This window comes from Strix uralensis, chromosome 3 (assembly GCF_047716275.1).
Source record: "Strix uralensis isolate ZFMK-TIS-50842 chromosome 3, bStrUra1, whole genome shotgun sequence".
Classification (NCBI taxonomy): domain Eukaryota; kingdom Metazoa; phylum Chordata; class Aves; order Strigiformes; family Strigidae; genus Strix; species Strix uralensis.
This window is the reverse complement of record NC_133974.1, coordinates 34,961,228-34,986,569: the sequence shown is the minus strand read 5'-3', so window position 1 is coordinate 34,986,569 and position 25,342 is coordinate 34,961,228. Positions and strand designations below refer to the sequence as shown.

The 25,342-nt window shown below is 38.7% G+C and overlaps 1 protein-coding gene across 1 annotated transcript; it reads right to left on the bottom strand.

Annotated features, from left to right (window-relative positions):
- Window positions 1-4,529: 4,529 nt before the first annotated feature.
- On the bottom strand, window positions 4,530-24,171 carry DDX43 (DEAD-box helicase 43). The gene is given in 16 exon segments (XM_074864721.1): window positions 4,530-4,637; window positions 8,066-8,195; window positions 8,982-9,120; window positions 9,824-9,957; window positions 10,515-10,642; window positions 12,221-12,308; window positions 13,095-13,195; window positions 16,666-16,807; window positions 18,190-18,300; window positions 18,573-18,691; window positions 18,770-18,926; window positions 20,581-20,662; window positions 21,195-21,302; window positions 22,624-22,753; window positions 23,142-23,197; window positions 23,835-24,171. Coding segments are annotated over 16 exon segments (2,070 nt in total).
- Window positions 24,172-25,342: the final 1,171 nt, after the last annotated feature.

Genomic DNA, 25,342 nt, shown 5'->3' with positions numbered 1-25,342 from the left:
CTCTCTCTCTTCCTGAAAATAGTTCAAATCCTTCTGAAGGCTGGTTTTGACATAAAATGAAGTAAAGTCAAAAGACCTGTACAGGAGATCCAGTTTTTAGGAATAAAATGGCAAGACAGGTGTTGTCAGATCCCAATGGATGTGATCAACAAGACAGCAGCTGTGTCTCCACCAACTAGTAAAAAGGAAACACAAGCTTTCCTGGGTGTTGTGGGGTTTTGGAAAATGCATATCCACAGTTGACTGTAAGCCCTCTCTATCAAGCTACTCAGAAGAAAAATTATTTCAAATGGGGCCCTGAGCAACAACAAGCCTTTCCACAAATTAAAGGTGAGATTGTTCATGCAGAAGCCCTTGGGCTGGTCGGGGCAGGACAAGATGTTAAAAATGTGCTCTACACCCCAGCTGGGCAGAATGGCCCTACCTGGATTCTCTGGCAGAAAACGCCAGGGGAGACCCAAGGTCGACTCCTGGGGTTTTGGAGCTGGGGACATAGAGGATCAGAGGCCCGCTATACTCCAACTGAAAAGGAGATATTGGCAGCATATGAAGGAGTTCAGAAGTGGTTGATACTGAATCACAGCTCCTCCTGGCACCCCGACTGTCGGTGCTGGGCTGAACGGTCAAAGGGAAGGCCCCCTCATCACACAACTGATGCCATGTGGAATAAGCAGGTCACACTGATCAGACAGTGGGCTCACATAGGAAACTCCAGTTGCCCAGGAATTCTGGAAGCGATCATGGACTGGCCAGAAGGCAAAGATTTTGGAATATCACCAGAGGAGGAGGTGATGCGTGCTGAAGAGGCCTCATTGTATAATAAAGTGCCAGAAAATGAGAAGCAATATGCCTTGTTCACTGATGGGTCCTGTCGCGTTGTAGGAAGGCATTGGAGGTGAAAGGCAGCTGTATGGAGTTCTATACAAGTTGCAGAAACCGCTGGAGAAGGTGAATCAAGTCAGTTTGTGGAAGTGAAAGCCATCCAGCTGGCTTTAGATATCGCTGAGTGAGAAAAATGGCCAGTGTGCTATCTCTCTACCTATTTATGGATGGTGGCAAATGCCCTGGGGGGGCGGTTGCAGCAGTGGAAGCAGAGCAACTGGCAGTGCAGAGGCAAACCCATCCGGGCTGCTGCATTGTGGCAAGATATTGCTGCCTGGGTAGAGAAGCTGGCTGTAAAAGTATGTCATGTAGATGCCCACGTCCCTAAGAGTTGGGCCACTGGAGAACATTAAAAACAACCAGCAGGTGGATCAGGCTGCTGAGGTTGAAGTAGCTCAGGTGAATTTGGACTGGCAACATAAGAGTGAATTATTTATAGCTTGCTGGGCCCATGACACCTTAGGCCATCAAGGAAGAGATGCGCTATATATAGATGGGCTCGGGATCGAGGGGTGGACTTGACCATAGATACTATTGCACATGTCATCCATGAATGTGAAACATGTGCTGCAATCAATCAAGCAAAGCATTTAAAGCCTCTGTGGAATGAAAGATGATGGCTGAAATATAAATCTGGGGAGCCCTGGCAGATTGACTATATTACACTCCCACAAAGTCGCCAAGGCAAGCACCACATGCTTACAATGCTGGAAGCAACCACCGTATGGCTGGAAACATATCCCGTGCCCCATGCCACCACCTGGAACAATATCCTGGGCCTTGAAAAACAAGTTTTATGGCGACATGGCACCCCATAAAGAATTGAGTCAGACAATGGGACTAATTTCTGAAACAACCTCCTACAGACCTGGGCCAAAGAGCATGGTATTGAGTGGGTACATCTCATCCCCTGTCATTCACCAGCCTCTGGAAAAATTGAACGATACAATGGACTGCTAAAAACTACACTGAGAGCAATGGGGGGTGGGACCTTCAAACACTGGGATACATGTTTAGCAAAAGTCACCTGGTTAGTCAACACTAGGGCATCTGCCAATCGAGCTGGCCCTGCCCAGTCAGGACATCCACATACTGTAGAAGGGCACATGAAGAATATGTTAGGGAAGACAGTCTGTGTTAGTCCTGCCCTGGGCAAAGCTAAACCCATTTGTGGGATTGTTCTGGCTCAAGGGCCTGGGTGCACTTGGTGAGTGATGCAGGAGGCTGGAGAATTTCAATATGTACCATAAGGGGATTTGATTTTGGGCGAGAATAGTCAGTGAATTAAATTGTATAATGTTAGTTGAAGAAAAAAAAAAAAAAAAGCCCTGCCACTGTACGTCATCACTACCGCAGTTGCTGTGTGCCATATAAATGGTATTACAAAGAATCACCCAAATCAGTGAAGGATGGACTTTGATGAAACCAAGCGACGTGCAGCAGTGATGGAACTTGAACTGGCTTCAGCAACCGGTGCCTAGCAACTTCATCAAGATCAACATCTCCAACCCACAGACCGTGGGTATAGGCTGCACCAAATACAGCAGCCAAAGCTCCGAATGCAGCACATACCAGTCTGACATCACACACCATCTATCCTGCCCCGAAAGACTGCGACAATGGGTGGAGCCCAGAAGTCATGGACTAAATGAACTCAACAGACACATTAGAGGGAGGGACCATAAACTAAGGCAATGATATCTCTCTGTGTGTATAGAGATATATATATATCTATACACACACACACACACACACAAAGGACAAAGGAGAAAAGTGATGGTAAATAACTGGAAAGTGTAGGATCTGGGCATGATGTAGATGGTGTAGAATAAGGGGTGAAGAATGTCCTGGGTTCAACTGGGATAGGGTTAATTTTCACAAGAGAGCTGGGAGGGGGCACAGCCAAGACAGGTGACCTGAACTAGCCCAGGGGATATTCCACACCATGCTGACATCATGCTCAGTGTATAACTAGAGGAGCTGGCTGGCAGTGGGGGGGGATGATAGCTGAGCACGTGGTACCGAGTTGTGAACATTGTGCATCACTCGCTTTATAGGTTCGTTTTTATTTGCATTGTTGTTGTTATAGTTCTTCTTTCCTTCTTTTCTTGTGTTGTTCTATTAAACTGTCCTTACGCCAAGCCACAAGGTTTTACTTTTATGTTTTCTCCCAATTCTCCTCCCTGTTCCCCAGCAGGGAGGAGTGAGCCAGTGGCTGCATGGTGCTTTGTGGCGGCTGGGCCTAAACGACAACAGTGATGAATCTTGTAGAAAGAAATGTATCTTCAACCCATATCAAGAAGGAAGAGTCTCTATGTGAAAGGTTATCAAAACCAAAGTGCAGCATTCTCAGAATCAGAATTCAGCTCAAGTTTTTCTTATGTTGAAGAATATGTGTGTTAGGAAAAAAGAATATAGTATTCCCTGTTATTAAAATTGTGCAGGTGATAAACACACGGCATTTAGGAACTCTTGTGCTGTAAGTAAATATGTCTTTTTCTTAAAGAAGCTGTGGGAATTCCATAGTTTTAACCTACTTTTTGAAGGCAAAATAACCTATTGGCTTAAATAATGCCCAGATTTCACCTCAATTATGAGCAAATAAAAAAAGATGGAAGGTCAGAAGAACATTTAGAGAATAATTTTACTAAAATATTCTCATCTCACTAGATTAATTTTATTAGTTTTTCATTTACATATATAACATGAGTAAACACAAGTTCAGACCAAGCGTCAAATGAAGGAACAGCTCCTTCCCATATAACTTCCTAGGAGTGAAAAGATACCCCATTATCATCACAAGTCTGTGACAGAACCTGACATCCAAATGTAAAACTGGAATCAATGCTTGCTGAAATAAAAGCTGACCTTCAAATGTATTTTTTCTTCATGACTTTGTTAACATTGCTCTAGTAAACTCTTTTTCTTCTGTAAAGTAGAAACTTACATCCACAAGAACAAGAGTAGAAGCTGTTTTTTTACCCAGATAGCCACAAACACACACTTCCTCCATTAGGAGGAAATGCAGACTTCTCTCAAAAAACCAAGACACAAGTCCTAACAAAAATGACTTTCAATGTTAAGTTCTAAAATTAAAAAAAACAACCAAACAAACAACAGACATCAATTACTGCAAATAGAGCCACTTTCAAATAACTAAGTTATCCTTAGAAATACTTCTGCATGCCACTGGCAGATGTAGCATATCAATGCAGGAGTACAGTATGTATAGCCACACTGATAAACACTGCTTACATTCACTAATCCAGTTCTCTGAAAATAGAAGGAAAAATTATGTTTTACATTCTTACATATTAACACTACATTTAATTAAAAAAACCCCAATAAACCCACAATATTTGTTTTTAACCAATAGATAATGGCTTTAGAATTTATGCACATCACACAAGAAAAAATAATGAAATTATTTTTTCTTAAATAAAAATAGTGCCCAAATACAAAACTAGATTTATTTCTATATAAAGTTAATCCATTTTTCTTTTCTAAGCCACTTTTAAAAATGCATTTTAAATGGGACAGGTACAGAAAACAATCAACCGAGAAAAGAAACTTCTAAATTCAAGCCCGTATATGCCAACACTAACTATAATCACTTACTTTGTTTCAGTAACTTCAAGGGATTACAGTTATTCTGAGGTCTTTCTCTGAGATCTTCGTACACACTTTTCAATTTCTTTTCTGTTTTGAAATTGTTTGTATCTTTCTGCCATTGCAATAAGCTCATTAGGAACTACCTGATAAGAAATCAGCACAAGACCAAGGTTAGTTTTAAATGAATCTAAACTTTTAGACTCTGATTTACAAAACCACTATTGTGTGTTCCGACACTTGATTTTGTTATTTATCTTGCTCCTGTCACTTTGCAGATTGTCTTTTCTGTAGAGATGCAAAGACATCTTTTTACATAAAATTATACTACAATACGCTAAAAAATAACCAGCAGTGTCCCTGGATTTTCAATTACATAAGTATGTTCGTATCACCATATCTGATGACAACATATAACCAGCTAAGTAAAACATTTGTGTTTCAGATAGAAATGTATGTTTCAGTGATAATGAACAGCTGGAAGAAACATCCAGTGGCCCAAAAAGGTGATACCATACTATATATATTTGAATGTTACACTATTATGATTGATAGTAAATTCCTTATGGAAGTTTTAAGAGCCTCTGAAGAAAGACTCTGGTACTTAAAGAAAGCATTGCCATAGGAAGTGTTCTCATACGGATAAAACAAAGCTAAAAGACCAGAAAAGAAGGGCAGGAGAACACGGTCAGTTCTCCCACCACTGGGAGGTTACACAAGCATCTTACTAACATCCTCGGTGCTTTCTGGCATGTTTGTAATTATGTGGAAAAGGAGGTGAATAGTATCATCAGCACACTTTGTCACCTCAGAGCTATGTTTGTAAGGACTGAGGCCAGATGCAAAGAAATACAGACAGACTTTACTAGGTTGAGTGGCACTGATCACTGAAGGAAAAAAAAAAAAGCCCACATACCATTCTTACAGATCATGGAACAAAGGCAGTGTCCAACAAGTCGTCTTAAATCAGGTCAGGCATAATGCAGACATTAATGCAATGTTTACTGCAAAAAGCAGTACGGGTGACTGTACTGTCAAAAGAGGTTTTAGATCACTAATCTATCAAAGCCAGCCTGTTTCAACAATCTGCTATAGCATGTACCCATGCAGCAGGTAGAAGACATCCGGTACTGAAGCAGTTTCCTGATCAGAGCGCGAAGAGCAAGCTTCTGCAGTGCGTGTGAGCATGGTATTAATGTGATTGCTCAGCCTCTGTGGTTTGTCTCTCTGCAAGTGGCACCAGTACAGTAAATATTTAAATACTGTTAAGTCTCCTTAGAAACATCTAGACCTGGCAGTGCTTGAACAGGTGAAGAATGCAGCCAGGACAAAGGGCCTGGTGGAACAGGAAGGTGTGTGTATTTTTCCAGTTCCAACTTCCTTTGTCAGGCTTTATAATTCAGCAATGCTTGCCACTTGCTATCAGCAACTTTTCTTAAACTAGCATGAGTGTCAGCTCACTAGTATATTTTATATGCTGGATTGCTCTAACTGGTGAACAACTGCCCTGGCTGTCACAGGTCCACAGAACAGGATGCCTATGGAACAGTCTATTCTGCCTAAGTTTTACACATTGTTTAAAAATAAAGTGAAAAATGATGGATCTCTCTAGCTGGAAGTCAGTACAGACTTGTATCAATAGAAGTGATGAGACAACATTACTATCCAGTCAAAACACTGGATAATCTTCTTCCTCAGTATCAGATCAGATTCTCTCCTACAGCATGAAAAATAATTTATTCCAACTAAAATTGCAACAATTTCTTGCACGAGTGGTTTTTGAGCAGGCACAAGGAAAGAGTGGGAAGAAGCCAGGATATGGAACATAAAAATCTCAGTGAGGCCATATCCAGCATGTAGTGGTTTGATAAGATTTTTACATGGACAATCTGTGTATCTGCTAAACATTAAGGCTAGGTATGGTAGTCCAAATGAGAAAACAGAAAAGGGTAGATACCGTAATTTGTATGTAACACTCTTGGTATTACAGAGATCAGTGTTCTTCCATGATGCCCTAATAAATCTGTTCATGCTTCTTAATAAACTTTATATAAAGATCCCTGCAGCATGATAAAGAAATGTTTCTGTTGTACCTGTTTTTCTTTTGTGAGATTATCTGTATATTTAAAATTATGGAGAACATCTGGCGAACAAATGCACCTTACTTGTTCTGAAATTGAAGTATTCGGAACCCTCAGCCCATGTTTTCCATTGCTCTCCTTCCCCCCTTTTATGAGACACTTCAAGACTGAAGCAATGATATTTTTATTGTTACGAAGCAAAAAAACACCCCTGCCTGTATGGATACTTCCCTTCTATTAGCTGTAACTAAAATTTTGAGAATAATGTTATGACTAGCAGTTACCCCTGAAAGTAAGGATTGGAGGTGCTCTTTTCTCCTCTGAACTCAGAGACCCGTTCCCAGTTGAACTATCACACATTAAAAAAGTTTGGGAACTTCAGTCTGCAGCAGGAGACAAGGTATGGATAGTAACAGCTGACTCAGAATACAGAACAAGGCACTTCTAAATTCTATTTAAGTGGCTTCAAAGTATCATTACTGTTTTAATCTCTTACATTTGCTAAAACCCCTCCCCCAAATCAACACCAACCTCCCCCAACCAACAACAAAACCTCCAAAAACACACACCACACCACACCCCCCCAACCTGCAACTTTAAGAAATTATCAGGGGACAACTCTTGTTTCTGTTTTGGGGTTTTTTGGTTTGTGGGTTTTTTTTGTGTGTGTGTTTGTTTGTTTGTTTTGTTGTTTTTTTTTCTTTTTCTGCCTCAAAAGCACCCAGGTTTGCAATATGTGGCATAACATTTTTCAAAGAAGAGTTATAAACAAGAAGATTTAGGTGAAGTTCTAACTCAGGGTTTAAAGTTTGAGTAAGTGTCCACACTAACAACCACAGGTCCTAGGTAAATGCAATTTAGTTTGTACTCAAAACTTCCATCCCCCTCCACCCCCTCGCCAAATTAAAAATTTCAACTCCAGTCAGGGCATGAACTGGGGCTTTACTATAAATTAGGCAAAATACTGTTTGTTACAGCAAGAAACAGCAATATAACTGTCTCTGACTTCTCAGATTGGTAGCAAGAAAAAATGTTTCAGTCCTACTTCCCATACTATTTACAAACATCTGTAAGAAAGATGTATGGGAAAGGTATATGCAGATATCACAACTGTCAGATATAATAAACTGACATAGTTGAGCTTCTTCTGATATAAATATTGTTAATATTTACACTGTTAAACAAGAACATTGGAATATGTGTCCAGAAGTGAAATACTGGAATAAAATAACTATGAAATAAAATAGATCCTATTATTCTCTGCAGACCTCTCTGTGCATGTGTGTTATTTACTTTTTCTTTGGACGTGGAAGGCTTTAATCAAAGTTCACAGTTCTTTTCTGGGACTCATCTGTAAGGTAAAATACAGATAAGGATATCCAGGACAAGTGAGACTTAAGTACCAATTTTTTTTCCCCGAGACACTACAAACACTCACAAACAAAGGTCTAAGTAGGCTCAGACCTTCATGAACTGTTGTTACAGGTGGTAACCCAGAACCATTGTAAATCTTACCCAGTAAGATGTATTCTTACTTGGTTTGTTCTTTCAAGAATTTCAATCAGCTCAGATGCAACTCTCCAATTACTCTTAGTGACAAGCGTTACTGCCTCCCCAGTACGTCTAAACAAGGAATGAAATAACCGTTGATCTTCAAAACAACTGCTGCTAGGCTTTTCTTACTGACCTATACAGTAATAAATTGTACTACAGCCAATATTATTGGACTCATAGATAAAATTGGCTTGAGTATTTACTACACTTATGACAGAAAGCAACTTTTCATAAAGATCAGAATATGGCAATTGACCTAAAACGGAGCAAAGGCACAACTAATTTAGACAATAAACCTAGCATAAAGACAACATATTTAAGTATGAAGAGACATACATTCATCTCATAATTAAAATAAACACATACACAAGAAAAATCATACTTGTGCCAACCTGGGAAAGCAGCATTCAAAAGTCCTAACACTAAACTGTATCACCATGATAAGCTGAAAACTTTGAATTTATGTATTTTTTTTCCCCAGTGGGCTGTCTAGGAAACTAAACAACGCAGTGGCTCACAAAGACACAAACAAACAAGGAAGTGACATTTCAGAATTTTTATACAGAAGTTTTGAACTGTAATTCTTCCCCAAATTTTAACCAGCTTTCAAACATCCCTTATTCCCATCCACTTCAATGAAATAACAGAGAAGTGGAAAACTTGTTTGCCTTAAATTTAACTCTGAACTAATTTCAAAACATAAAGCAGCGTGTTATTACCTAAACATACTTTGATAGACCATAGTCTGCACTTTCCCACTCCACATCACTTGTAGCTCTAGCATTCGACAAAAGAAACACCTATGCAGTGCATAAAATATTGACAATATATTACTATTTTCTTGTAAACACTTACCCTGCTCTTCCAGTACGACCTACTCTATGAACATATTCTTCAATGTTGCGAGGGAAGTCAAAGTTAAAAACATGAGTAATATCATGCACATCAAGGCCACGGGATGCTAAGTCAGTAGCTACCAGTATTCTGACTTTGCCTAAAATAAGTACAAGAGAAAGAGAATGGGAGTTTATGGAATAAGCAGAAAACATACTCCAGTCTATTGGTTTTCCAGTGTATAATGCACTTATTCTTAACATATAAAGGAAAAATATGCTTGTTGCACATCACACTGAATTAGCTTCAAATGCAAGGTAAGCACTCAAAATGTCATTTTACTACTATTTGTATTTCACAAGCAGAGCAGCAGGGTGTAGGAAAACCTAGAAACACGCCTAGCTGATATAAAGAGTTTTTATGAACAGAAACTTCAACAGCTATATTCTCAGCTGGCATCCTTATCACAGAACTACTCTGTTTTATTCGCACACGATCATATATCCCCAAGGTATAACCCTACTGGCATAATCAAGAGCAGAACTGTTTCACTGAAAGCACCATCATTTGAAACTTAAATTAACTGTTCTTTAGACTAACACAATATTGACCTTCCCAGAGGGATTTCAAAAATAAAATAAGCCTTGAATTATTTAACTTGTGGACATCTCAAATTTTATTGAAAGGCAATCTCTTCGATTTTTTTTGTCAAATTAACAAAGTAAACATATCATTCAGAGTTCTTTAATATTTTCATTTCTATGGTACTGAAGACACATGGCACTTACAAACAGACAAAATTCTGCATATGACAAGCTTTAAAAACCTCGGCTAAACAAACCAATACTTAGGTACAAACATACCTTTCTTGAAGTCATCTAAAGCCTGTTCTCGATCACACTGTTCCCTGTTCCCATGAAGAGACTGTACTGGAATTCCTTGGAGACCAAGGTCACTTGCTAAGTCATCAGCTCTAGGATGAAATAAAACAATGGTTCTTAAAAAGAAAAAAAAATAATAAAAAAAGTAGTGCAGCAGCTAGATTAAGATCTAAAAGATAATGTGACAACAGAAGCTAAACATGTGCCTAAAGGGCAAAACCCTAAGTCAGCTGATATTTATTACAAAATAGTATGAAAACAAGACTACTCCTCACATATATATAAATAAAAGCAAACATGCAAAGAGAAATACATGTTCACTCAAAAAGCTCAGGTATGGTACAATGACCACCCCCGTCACCAATCAGGTCTTGTATACACCAGCTGTGTATGCAAGTAAACAGTACATCACACTAATGTATCCCCAAGAATCTTAACATCTACTCTAACTATGTGAAATTGAGGTTTACCACCACCACTGGTGATATTAAAAAGGATACACACTACCAGTCAGTCTGGAGGAATGAATAAATAAATAAAAGAATACTACTACTACCAGCACATTGTTGACAACAGCTGTTACACTTGGTAGTTACTATGTGACATAAGAAACTATCCAGCATTTCTGTTAGAAAAAAATGAACAGATGTGATACCGGGAAATGATTACATACGTAAGTTTTTTTCCCACAAAAATGATGACCTTATCTTCTGGCTTCATAGAATCAATGAAGTATTGCATGAAAGCTCTTTTTTCCTCCTCAGCAATAACAACCACCCTCTGTTCTACCGTATTTACTGCCTGTTAAACAGCAAAAAGAGATGCTAAGTAGGAACAGATTAGAATAGTATTTTTTCTGTTAATTCCCATATTACAACACTATAAAACTAGTAATATGATACCATAAAAAACTATTCTAAAACCAAAATATGTATCAGTTTGGAGTTCAAACAATGCAGATATATTTGTAATTTCTTAGGAGAATAGTAAACATTTATCTTTAAGCAGTTTGTCAAATCATATATTTGCAGAGATTTAGAGGGTACAGATTAGCAGACTAGTGAGGTGAAATAAATATTCCTGATATTACTGAAAATTAGATTGAAGCATTTAAGACTGACATTGTTCCAACTTGCTCTGGATTAACATAAAATATACTCAAATTTACTTGAAAGGACAAGCTTTTAAAGAAGATTCTGTAATCTATTTGAAATGATCAGTTCTGTCCAATTCTTCCAACAACCGTTTGTTAAAAACTTTACTCTGTTATATTTGAAGGTTGCCATAGAATGTCTAAGGTATAGTATCTAAGTAGTATAAAGGTTTAGATATTCTCAGCATCATAATCTTGTGACAAGGGCTGAAAATCAATCAAGTACATAGATTCTCTCTCCACATGGGAATCCTTTCCCCTCCCCCCCAGAGGTCACCTCTTCAATTAAGAGAAGCTCCTATAAAAGAGAAGAATGCATTAAATTAGAGCTACAAGAGCATCTGATATCCTTCAAATTCTGATCCTCTGCCTTTGACAAGCAATGCCCCTTGACAAAAGCATAGTTCTGAGCAGAACAGACGAAAAGCACAATTTCCCCCTATTTCTACCTAAAAGTGTACTTGATACTGTTTCCTCATTCCCTATCACTAAAAAAGTGGAACTGAAGAGGAAAATTTCATAATTTAAGAACAAAACTCAAAGCAATCTCTGAACCAGGATGCGGAGATCTTGGAAGAACTACTGTTTCTGTAAATTCTGCTGGTACTGAAGCCAACTACACATAGCTGCACAAGCATGGCAAGTACGTAACTACATCTACAGACTAAAAGTTTTGGACTTTAAAAGGCAGTTCTTACTCCAACACATATGTTCCTGCTCTAGACAAGTGCCCTCCAGGAGTTTAGTACAGAGGTTCCACTCTCTTTGAGAAAGCAGCAGTTAAGAAAGGCAGATCCAGATAAGGATCTGTATGCATGAGAAGGAAGACATTCAGAAGGAAAAGTAACTAAGGAACAAGAACTTGAACAAAAGAGAAGGCTGCAAAAACAAGCGTTCAGGAAAGAACACGTGGCACCGTAAAGTACAATATTCAATGTGATTGATTCTTGTCGCTTGTGATGTCTTCTAACTCAAGATCTAGGACTTCAAGATCTTGTTACAGAAACATAAGAACAAAGTTTTTTTCTACTTTTTTTTGTTAGTTCTTTCTAAACTTTTAATGAAGCTTTAAAAGAATAATATGGAGCTGTTTTTTGGAAGTTCAGATTGATTTTAAAGTTACATGCATTTACTTTCATAGTTACAAGCAAAATATTTCCTGCTTTAACTGTAGGTTCTTCTCCAAAAGAAAAAAACAAACCAAAACACCAAACAGAATAACTTACTGCTAAGTCAAGAGTGCCAACATATACAATCATAGGATTTTTCAAATAGGATTTCGCTAGGCGACGAACACCATCAGGCCAAGTAGCACTGAACAGCAAGCAAAGGGAAAACATACACATGAGAATAGCGTGCAAAATCATCTCCAATTCATTAATTTAATCACATTCTTCTTTCTTTTCTTTCTCATACATCAGTGAAACACTCAAGTATGCAATAACAGTAGTGAGCTCATATAACACTTCGAATAATCTTAAGAAGCTATTAGTAAACAGCACTCAATCTTTAAATATAACTTTCCAGGTTAAAAGTACAGGCAACAGTTATGCAGCCTTTCTAATGAAGCTAAAAGTGAGTTTAGTAGTTCAATGATACTTAATAAGCAAGTTTCTAGTCTGTTTTTATCGCTATAACAGCAGCTCCAATACAAAATATGGTAACAAAAATTATTGTTGGGATATTCTATTGTTAAGCTCCCCAAAACTGCATAATTTCAAAATTAATTCAGGTACAGACTAGCACACAGAAACACTGAACAGAAAATTAGGATACACATTTGGTCCCAAATGGAGAAACGGAAGGTGGCATTTCAAACTGATATGGCAAATTCTAGCACTGCCAGGACATGTTCCTTTTTGGGAAGAACTCAGTTGTTTTTCCAGTTGATGTAAAACATCAGAAAAGAGATATGAAATGAAAAAAAAATTTTCAAATGACTCATTAGGACTGACTAGACAGAATTAGAAAGAAGACTGATGCCATTCCCATTTAGGTTAGTAAAAGTTAATAAAACTGACAAATTTATTTTGAAGTTAACTTGTACAATAACCTTATGTTTACAGTGTTCAAGTACTGAGCACTACAAAGTTTACATACCTTGTCATAACAGTTTGTCTGTCAGGCCGCACATCTATTAGGATCTTCATTATCTGAGGTTCAAATCCCATATCCAACATTCTGTCAGCCTCATCTAAAACCTGCTCAGAACAAGGTTATTTATTATGTCTAGTTCGTTAAGTAAGGGTTTCAGCGAGACACTACATAGCAGACCATTTTAATAGTAACAATTTTAACTGCAGAATCCACTCCATAATGTATTGCAAAACCTGTTCAACTTTTATTTCACCTCTTCAATTTCCTTGAAGTTTTTTCATTTGTGGGCAGAACAAGAAAAACCACAGCACCTTTAAGAGCACTTAAATTCAAGGAAGGAGAAACAACTGTTTGTTTGTTTGAACAATGATTTGGTTGATGCCTAAAACTAAGCACAGAATTAAAAAAACCCAACTAAACCAAACCCAACCAAACCCAGGGCGGGGGATGGGACGATGACTCCCCACAACACACTTTCAATACAAATTTTTTTTTGTACTTTAAAGGGGGAATCTCGTTTCTACCTTGTTAAGCGATCTCATACAAGACCAAAATATCAGTTATCAATTTAGTACCTCATTAGAAGTAGGAAAAAAGCCAGACCGTACATTCTGGCTTGCACTCGGCCACTGAAAAACTCCCATAGCTCAAACTTGGTTCATCTGGTAAAAAAAACCCACCAAACCCAAAAGGGAACAAATGAGCTGAAGGTCTGAGTACAACTAGTTGAAACCGATCTTTTTTCTAATATACAAGCACACTTGTGAATGCTTTCAGTCTCATACAAAGGAAGAAGGCTGCCATCCAAGACTCATTTTTCTCCTTTAAAGCATGATCCATGTAACTTTGATTAAGTATTGACATTTTTTAGTTACTTATGTGGAAACATAAGACTTCAATGATAATCCCCTTCTACTGTTTTGATTCTGCTGTTCCATTCTTTTCAGATGTTTTATTCTATTGAAGGTTTTTAGTACATTACCTATGTAGATCTCTGAAATAACAAATCAGCTGAGAGACAGAAGACAAGAACTCTGTTTCTTGATTTAATTATCCTTATTTTCCAAGGACTCATGGAGATTTCATTAACAGATTCTAATAAAACAGCAAGGCTGAAATATCACTAATTTTATATACAGAGGTGGCTACTGTACACCCCTTTCAGCAGCAGAAGCTTTCTAAGCTATTAAGCACACTGGTACTTTGCTGGAAAGGAAGAAGAAAGCATGTAAATATGTGTATTAGATGGATCAGAGTATTTGAAAGTTTACTTTCCTTATTTCTGATAGCTGCTTAATAAAGAATAAAGGCTGTAATAGACATAAGATAGATATCAGCACTATTTTTTCCAAAGGCCTCATAGCCAAGTCCTGGTTTATAAGCTAAATCTCCCCACAACTGACATATTATTTGGTTTCTTGTTGTCTATACATATTTACTTGTTTGTTAATATTATTCATTTCAGTTCTATTTCTCGGCAAGAAATTCTTATAAGCCAGTTCTTCATGTGAAAATTTTCTTTCCTGTTATTGGCAAGTTTTATACTTTTTTTGTATTTGAAGAATAAAAGGACTAGTCCAATCTACCTTCTATATCCTACATCATGATTTGTATTTTTTTAGTATACTTCCCCTAAATGCTTCTCAGTTATTCATGCACAACTCCCATTTCCTTACTTCTGCTTTTTGAGCATAAAGTCAAAAGAAAAAAGCACTCATTACTGACTATTTAATCCCAATTTACACTGAACCCAACAAAACAGAAAGCAATCTTCAAATGACATGTATTGTAAACAATCAAAAGGCCACATATGACAGAATTACCAGTCTTTCTTCTGAAATCATGAAAAACAGCAGCTTATCTTGAATAAATGGGTTCCTAAAAATCTGAATCAAGACTGCAACTCTGTCAGGGAAGAAGAAAAATTCCCTGTCTCCAGTTCACCTCACATATAGTGTATATTCAAATACAACTATCTCTTAAGAGTTTGGGTTTTCATTTGTTTATTTGTTTTTAATCAAACAATAGTATCCCAGTCTCTAACTCTGGAAGTCATTTGGGAAACAATTATACCAGCAAATACTACTCAGTGCACTTTGGGAACATTCACAAGACTCATCAATATCTTTAAATAAAACTGTAAATGAAGCGCTTCAATGAAGAGTGTTCATGCAAGGTGTTAAAGTTGAAATCTAACAGCCCTCTCTCGCCTCTGAAATAAGGCTGCAAGATTAAATTATTTGTTGGCTGAAAATTGACAATGAAGCTGTGGAAACAGAAAGCATCTTATATATTAAAAAGTACAAGAAACTACAAGGAAAAATATATGGTAACAGAATTTTGGATGTCCAACTTTTCATATGGAAACTAAGGAAGCACAGCATTTCCAAAAAGCCTGAGGCATGAGACATTAACCACTGCAAAATGTGGTCCTTGCACTGGTTTCAATCTTCTGAAAATATCTAACTGCTAGTGGTACAACAAATGCTTTTCTCCTGTTTTACATGACCATATTTTTCAATTTGATAGGTAATTTTTTTAGTAATGTCATATTATAGTACACCCTGCACATACTGAAACATCTGATTTTGGTTACATACATATTCTTTGCTTTACAAAGCACTGTGTGCTTGCAGTATGACCATACTTCACCTTGGTAGAGAAAGATGACTAATGTTCCTATACTTCTCAGAAAGCAGGGTTTCAGGCCTTTTTTTCCTCCAGCTTAGCAATTACATGTTACTTTTCCACATGAGGCTACTCTCCTGTCTTCCAATAATATAATTTTTATCCAGATGGCCAAATTTCTAATGATACTCTACCACCACTGGCCTTGCCAGTAAGCTCACAACTATTAGCTAAAGTTAGAGCTAACTTGTTACTGCATAATGGGTATTAAACCCTTAGAGGGACGCGGAGGTGGAGGTAAGGGAGGGAAAGCAGACCAAATTGTCAAACTAGGCAACAAGTCACAAGTTAATCAAGTAACTCAGAAATAATTTGAATATATGAAAGCATTTTACAAAACAGCAATGGTTTTAAGTGTCCAGCACAGCAAAAGGCAAAAATGAAATGAGACATAAGGATTCATAACAACATTTACATGGCTATTTTCCCACTGAGATCAAAAGACAGTCAGTCACCCAAACATTTAAATATCTAACTGCTTGTGACTCTGGTGCTTACTGCACAACTTCTTATGAGAACTAAAGTCACTCATAATCTTTAAAAGAAAAGGGAAAGACAACTTGGGAAAGGCATTTTATCCATTAGAAACTGATCCTGACAAAGTGAATTTTAAACCAGCAAACAATACTAATATGAGATAACAATTTAGCATCTTTAAAATGCTTACTGTGCTAGAATCCTACTATATTCTTTCCCTAGGGAATTTTCCACATCTGCAATGCAATCATGGTAAGTATGAACCATCGTTCCAACACCAACCTCAATGTTAAGGTGTACTGTAATTTAAGATTTAAAAAGTTTGAAGAAAACTTAATCAAAGCTTAAGTTCACACTAAGTCAACCATTTCCCAACTGGTGCATTACTCATTCCATATCAGCTACTTGCCAAGTATGTTATGCTCTTCAAATTTATGAAGTTGTTCATTTGAAGATCATTCAGTCTGCCAGGAGTAGCAATAACAATATCCACACCTTTGGTAACCACATCTATCTGTCCTTTTCGGTCCCCACCACCATATATGCAAATACTGAAAAAAAAAAAAGTTTTACAAAAGCAGTGTATTAACGTTCAACTCAAGTCAATCTCTTCCAAATAAATACCACCATGTTGGTTCATTTTTAAAAGTATCATCTGTTATTACCAAGAGGAAGGAATAGAGTAAGTGTGACTGACAGTATCACAGTAGATAATGGACTTAACACTGAATGATAGTCCCACAACAGTTCAGCAACAGCTTTCTCCTGAAATTGCAGTGGAGTAATCATGAAAGGAATGAAGATAGCTGTTAAGCTATGAGTATGTTTTGGGTTGTTTTGAAAATATTCACACCAAAAATAGATGAATGTATGAATGGATGCACGATTTTTCTGAACAGTATCATAAAAAGTCAGATGTTTTGCTGTTAAAACAATCAATGCGCTCAGTAGGGTATTAGCCTTACACACAAACTTAATGTGCTCTATATAACTCCTCAGTATTTTTGCGAAGGAAGCAGAAGGTGCATTTCAATATTTGATGACTAGAAGACTAACTCTGAATGCTATACAAAGTTACCAGAGAGCCCTAAAAGTAAGTTTCAGAGTACAGTAATGTCTGTTTAATAACTTAAAGATCTACACTCTCTACAGGTTTGTGGATGAAACCAAATTGGGGGAGCAGCTGATACACTAGAGGGCTAGACTGTTACTCAGAAGAACCACAAAAGGCTAGAGAAATGGGCTGACAGGAATCCTATGAAGTTTAACAAAAGCAAAATGGAGATGGAATCACCCTATGGCTGAGGCCCAACATGCTAGAAGATGCCTTTGCAGAAAAGACTTGGGGGGGCCAAGAAACTGAACATTATTCAGCAGTGTAACCTCACAGAAAAGAAAGTCAGCTGTGTAAGCCAGCAGGTTGAGAGAACTCATGATTCCCCTTCATTCAGTACTTGAGACTACAACTCAAGCACAACATCCAGTTTCTGTACCCCCTGCCTCTATTACAAGACAAGACATATCCATACTGGAGCAAGTCCCACAGGCAGCTACCATGATGGTCAAGAGAATTGAGTGCATGACATGAGAAGCTGGTAACCAGGCTTGTTCAGCCTGAAGAGGAGAAGGCTCAGGGAGATCTTATTGCTGTCTACAATTACCTAACAGCAAGGTACCAAGAAGACACAGACAGACTCTCTCAGCTCTCCACACAGATCAAGAAGCAACAAAGCTACAATACAGAGAAGTCCAACTACATAAGAAATAGATTTTCACTACGAAAGTACTCAAAACAGGCATCCTAAAAACTGAGAAAATAGAAACTGCATTTACTACCTTCCCCTCCTCTCTTAGCAAATGCCATTATTTTAGGTGAATTAAGCTGCAAGTGGTAGGGAAAAAAAATTACTTAACAAGCAAGTGAGAAGATTACCTTTTAATTCCTTTGTATGTGTACTTTGAACACTCTGCCTCTACTTGAAGCGCCAGTTCTCGAGTGGGAGCAAGGACTAACATTCCCGGCCCCCCACGCTGACCTTTGGATCTGCAATAAAAGCATCTTTAGAATGTGGGTATATAAGGCTAGGCAAAGTCCATCACATCTGACATGCAATATTTTTATACTGTTTTACTTTCTCAGTACACTGCTATCAACAGAATCTATGGTGACAAATCTGGTACTTACACCACCAGGTTTATAATTTTTTGTCCAATTTATGATTTATTATCTTCTTTACTAGAAAACCATCACATGGGGGCTGGGGATGGGGGGAGGTATCCACAGATGGACAAGTCAGACATGTGAGCAGTTCTTACATTGGTTGTGAAGTCAGATGAATGAATCCAGGCATTAAGTATGCTAATGTCTTCCCCGTACCAGTTTGTGCTATACCAATAAGATCAATTCCTTGGAGTATGATTGGCCATGCCTGGGACTAACATAAAACAACAAATACTTAAATGTACTTTTCTCTTAAGCTTCAGTTAAAGAGTCATCAAAATTGAAGAAATACCTGAATCGGTGTAGGCTTTTGAAAACCAACTTTTCTTATATTAGCCATAATATCAGGATAATGCTCAAACACATCTTCAAATTTACAAACAGGATTGGGAATGCAGCGCTTTTCACCTTCTTTTAAGTCATCGCAAATGATATTATTATTTTCTTTCCTGTATAGAATTAGAGAAGTGTAATTGCTTTAAAGTTTCATTATCTGAGAAAGTAGAGCTAACACAAAAGACTGCATTTCTGACTTTTCTTTTTAACTCCTGGAACAATACAAAACAAGTTCAGGGTCCTGAATGAGACTTATGACTATTCTAACCTTTAAGAAAGCCTTACTATAGAAACACTTCTCCTGGAGGCATCAATTATCATTCTTTCTTAAGAATGACTAATTTGAAGTTATATATGGTTATAAACATGAACTGCAGTTCTGTCATATCAGACTTCAATTATACTCTATTACAAATTAAATAACTGTGACAAGTTTTTAAACCTAAAGACAACCCAGAACTCAGAGGAATGGATTGGAATTCTTTGTCAGAAGCCTATATTCTGACAGAAGCCTTCCTGAAATATTTTCAGAGCAGCTCCCTTGATGCTCTAGAAAATACAAACAGACCGGTTTAGAAAAGAGAACATGGTCAGTAAGACAAGCTCCAAAACCAAACCCCCCAAAACCAACCAACCAAACCCCAAAACACATCATCACATACAAAAAGCTACATTAAAATCTGAGGTTCTGAGGCTCCCTCCAATTAAGAGGTACTAATATGCTTAAGTAGTTTATCTTCATTCTAGTCCTGTACTGAAGATTCCATTCAACAAATACTTCTATTTCAAGCAGGGTATGGGCTACAAAAAGAATGGGTAATTCAACCTCTCCTCATGTTTACAATTTTTTTTTTTTTTCAATTACTGTCTTTTTTTTCCCTTAAAGCACACAGATGAAAAAAAGGAAAAAAATTCCTTTATCACAAAAGTGCTATTCCTCAATGCATGTTCTGAACCTACAGAACAATGTTCTGTTTCTCCTGACTAGTTCTAATGATAACATGTACATATACTTTAAGGAAAGAGGTGTCAATTCCATGCTTCGCTCACTGTGGCAAGGTTTCTCTGGTGGGCATGCAAGAGAAAAAACAGACACCATGCAAAAAGAAAAGTAATACAACGTAACACTTCAGGAATGTTCACCAATGTCATTAGAACTATTGAAAAGGGCTGAAACCATCACCAGGGCCTGAACAGAATCACTTGAAACAGATGATCTGTTTTTCTTGCAAAGTAATGATGTAGATTGATGGATCAAAATGAACAGATACAGTTAACTAAGGCAGGTACTCACCAGGATGTACTTGTAAAGGGAAGATAGATAGACAGATAGGAAGACAACAGTAAAGAAGTTGAAAGTTGTTTTGAAGATGATATTTGACTAAAGTATATGGGGGAAAAAAATGGCAGCCAAGAGGTATTCAACATGTGAACAATCATATTTGGAAGCACCTAGAAAACACGAACATGCCGTCTCATGAAATGTAAAGAAAATGCCAAAAGCCAATGAACTTTTTCCCTTCTGAAAGTCAACTAGATCAAGCACGTTTAGAGAAGCAGTTAATCCCTAAAGTAAATTTTCCACGCAACTAATAATACCTCATCTGCTAGTTATTGTTTAATTCTTAAGAAAGCATTCCCAAGATCCAAGTTATTGCAAGACCCTAACATTAATGCTTCCATCTCAGTACTTCATCTCCCACTTTCTGGGGTTCATACCTTAATAATTTTTGCCAAGCAGATGATTCCCTAAAGAAATGATCTTACCGCCACAGTTCCACTTCTTCTTGTGACATAGATGCAGTCCTTGATGATTCTTTATAGAAGTTTTTCTCAATTGGAGGCAAGTCTTAAACCATCAGAAAGAGCAAACTTCGGTCAGTGAGAAATGCTAAATTCAGGGTAAGTCTGCTAAAGCTTAAGATGGAAATCCCCAAACCCAGACAGTGCCTTGTACTAGAAGACTAGTCAAAAGTGGTGGAAGACTACTGTTGTTCATGTAAAAGATGAAGGCTGAGACAAACAAGTATCTACAAAAGAACCACTTCTCCACATTTCAAGTTCTAAAGTAATCTCTACTAACATATATAGTATAATATTTAATAATTCTTCAATTTTTGCTGTGGCCACATACAAAACCACATTTTCAAAGGGTTAAGTCAAAATACCAATTGAGTAGCAGATTTAAGTTCACACAGCAACTACAGTGTCCTTCCATGATCATGCTGAGAAATGCTGACCTGGTCACTTCACTGCAAATATTTAAATTTGGACACTGAAGGAATTCAGTCATCTCAAAGCAAAAATTAAAAAAGTTTTAAGCATTCAGCAGATTTATCATATAAAGATAAGTACCATACCATCAAAATTTTAGAACTAACCTGTCCACTTCATAGCTTCATATTTAGCTCTGTTTTCTCGAAGAGAAGCCCAGTTAATCACAGATTTCTTTGGGTTATCTTCAGGCTTGATAACGTCCAAAGTTTTTCCTGTGGAGTTAGTGCAAAAATGCTGCTGTTTGACAGAATCAGCAAGGCGGGGCAGAACCCCCCCTTGAAACAAACACCTTATTTTCTTTTTATGTCGCAAGGCCTCTTATGTGATTTTTGAATACACATGAAGCATTTAAATAGAAAATTCTTTCCTAGGTCTTAGCCTGAAACATCGGTAAAACCTGTACAAATCCAGTTCTGATAAAGAAAGAAGCATTTTCAACATCTTCAACTACTTAAAGTATTGATAGGTTCTAAAACATTGCTCCTCCACCATAAATAAGGGTCCACAACCATAAATAAGGCTTTGTTGTGCAGCAGGCTTTTGAAAAACTTGTGAACCCAGTAGCTGATATGCAGACAGAAAGCTTATTTTTAACAGCTGCAAGAGCAAGGTTTACTGCTAAAGCATCCAATGACACCACAATAAAGTCTCAGTGTAGTTACACTCTATACTCCTTTTCCGATGTTAATACTTCTTAAGAAAGAAGGGTTTTTACACTGAAGATATAAATGGCAAAACAATTATGTATTAGTGGAAAAGCAGTAAACATGGGGAAAACACAGTCACACATACTAAGAAAGTATTTATTTCTAGCCTCTTGAAATGTACTTGTCCACCTTCTGGGGCACTTCTAAGAATCAAAACTCACAACTACTCTATTCTTTATTCTGATGCTAGAACACAACTCTCAGATCCCTTCTTCCTCATCAGTGCCTCAGATCAACAACTATGGATGTTGTTTGCCTGTGCAAAAAGTCATTGGGAGCACATACAAGACAAATACCAATAACATAAGCAGCATCTCAACATACAATCATTACTTATATATCCATGTAACAGGCAAAGTTACCAATAAAGCCTAGTAAAGTGAGGCATGATGTGCATTAACTTCCCATGAAAGTAGTAAGAAGTCAGCATCGTCCATGCTATAATCAGTACGTTTGCTTTATAGACTGCATTTATAAAAGTCAATTTTAATACTGCAGAGATACTATGTTAAAACTTAAACTAAACCCAATACCTGTATTTTGAGGGAATCAGACTGATAATGCAAGAAACCAAGTAGTATAACATTCAGCATGCATTAAACAGGAACAAATTTTCACAGATGTCTGGCAGTTTGAGAGGGGGAAACCATTCATAGCTGAGAAAGAAGGATGTCTAGATATTTCGGTTTTATTGCCACTGTCCAAGAACAAAGTGAAAATTAATTCCCTTTGGTAAAATACTAATAATATAAAAACACTCCAGAAAACTACCAAATATATGGAAAAACAATTCATAGTATTTTTTTTTCCAAACCACATTTCTTACCTTTCTCAGTCCCATCTCTAATGTAGTTTTGTCCACATCTTGTAACAGCATCAATCAACATCTTGGCTTTGTTTTGCGCAGCAACACTGCCAAAAACCTTTACTTCAACTTCACAGGTTCCCTTTATAACCTATGTTCATAAAAACTTACTGATTTTTTTTTAATACTGCAAAGACAAACATTATGTAAGAATACATACTGAAATAATTCTTTGATTTTTTTTTCCTGAATTTTAACTTCTTTCCCCACGGAAAGACCCTATTTCCCTTTCCAAAAGAAAGGGAAATAAATGTATAACTCAAGGAAAAAAAATATCAGTAAGCTTTTCTTACTTTCACATACCAGTCAAGTTGCAACCTCAATTCCACTTTGTTTTTATCACTTCTTGTAAAAGAGTAGAATTATTACACCTATTGCAACACCCTTCAATTTGCTGCAGTAACTTTGGTTTACATGGAAGCAAAACCAAGTATGTTCCCAACAGAGTCCAGGCCTTGATGACACACAGCACATGGTACCTTTATCCTGGAACCTGAAGAATCCTCAAGTTGTCTTATTTTACTTCCTCCCTGACCTGTAATAAAGACACACTGAGGGTATTACAGAAATTTAAGCCAAACTGTCAAAAACTACACATGGTAACTTAAGTATTTTGGTTGTGACAATAACCTTAACACCTTCACAAGTGCATGCATCCGTAAGTAAAAACTTCTGATACCAAACTGCAGGAAAATGTAGGTAACTTTTTTCTGCAGTTAATCAAATGCAAGGTGCAGGGCAGGGGGGAAAGCACCTCAGTTGAAGAGATGGAGCAGCAAAACCAGTTTTGAGAGAGAGCCACCCTTCCTCCAAGTGACCAGAGAGGGGCTTTAGCCCACTTACAGACTACTGGCCATGACAGACATCAACCTAACCAGTTTAGGGAGGAAAAGCTCACCTACCCTGGCGAGTGGGAGAGCTCCACTCTTCAGCCAGTAACCTGCAAAAGCATCCTGTCATCCCCAGCTGAGAGAGATGTAAGGGAATCACGAGGGGCTGAGGCCATTTCACAGCCAGGGAGATGGAAGGCAGTGATGCACCTCCTCGGGGAGCTGAGGGAGGGCCAGGGGCCCGAAAGAACAAACCACTCCACAGCTGGATCCTCCTTCTCCCCCACCTGCTTACCTCAGTGGGTCAAGCACCCTGGGGGGTGAAGGGGTGGCCATTATTACCTATGAGAGCCCCAACCAGGGCGCTATCGAGGTGGAAGCAGAGGGGCTCCACACCATCCCAAGTCTGGCTGGTGGCGGCTCTTGGCGGCCGCTGCTGCGCCGCCTCCCCCAGGCCGCGGGACCCTTCAGCGCCTCGAGGCTCCCACTCTTCCCCTCCGAGGCTATCTGCTGCCTCCCACTGCCACTCAGTGCTCCTTCGTCCGGCGCCGCCCGCTTCAGAAGCGCGGCTCAGCGAAAGCGTCGCCGGCGGCTGGGACAGACGCCCGGCAGCAGCAGCAGATGGCGGCCAACTCGGCGCGCCGGCGTCCTCATCGCTGCTCGTGTCCCAGTCAGACATGGCGGCGCCCCCGTCAGGCTCCGCGGCCCATGTGTCAGGCCTTGGCGCGCCTTAGGCTAGGGGCGCGCTGATTGGCCAGGGCGGGCGGCGCGCTAAGCAGTGATTGGCTGGCTCGGCGCGGCCGCGCAGGGGTGGGAGAACCCTGCTGAGGGCTGCTGGGTCCTGAGTCTTGCCCGCCCCTCTATGCCTTCCTCTCTACCGGCTTCGGGGCAGCCCTGGGTGGGCTCTACTGAGGAGGTGGTGGTGGTGTTTTAGGACGGGAAGGGAACGAAGTGGGTCCTGAGTGGGTGGGAAACCCCTGAAGTCGGGGGGGCGGAGGGGGGAGGAGGCAGGCAGCCTCAGGAGAGGCTGGGTGGTGAGGGTGGCACTGAGTAATTTTGCTAGGTGTCAAGGCTTGTGTCATGCTGATGCATTGTGGTCTGAATTTTTTAGGAAAGTCATAATTGATCTCAAATTAAGCTTTAATGAATGAATGTACTAAGGCTGATATAATTTTGGAAACAATTGCAGAATGGCTGAGGTTGAAGGGACCTCTGGAGGTCTTGTGCAACCTCCCAGATCAAGCAGGGACACCAGGAGCCAGTTGTCCAGGTCTGTGTGGCCAGATGGCTTGTGAATATGTCCAAGAATGGAGACTCCACAACCTCCCTGGACAACCTGTCCCAGTGCTTGGTCACAGTCACAGCGAAACAGTAGGAAAAAAAGCCTAAGGTAATACTCCCCCCCCTCCAGACACTTCCCCCCTCTGCCCCAATTACACTGAAAATCTGCTAAATGAGGGTTTAAATTTCCCTTTTAAGCATGGTCTTGTAGTATTATTGCACAGAGCTGAAAGGTGGACATTTATGTATGTGTCTTTATGGATGCACATTACTACATGTGCCTGGCTGTTGTGACCTGCAGGGTAACTCAACAGGAAAAACTTCATGCTGCTGTCTTCCGACCTTTCCCTCTTATCTCTATGTGCACATGATACAAGACTGTCCAGTTTAACACACGAAAAGTGTGTATACATGTTTGCCTTTCTACCTGTCCTCTGTCTATTCTTAGGCAGATCTTGGCAGTGTTCACATAGCCTGTGGGTATAAATGGCTGACAAGGAACATCTGCCTTTCTGGAGACTGCAACTTTAAATTTCAATATCTAAGATTATGTTCATCAGAGAGGTAGG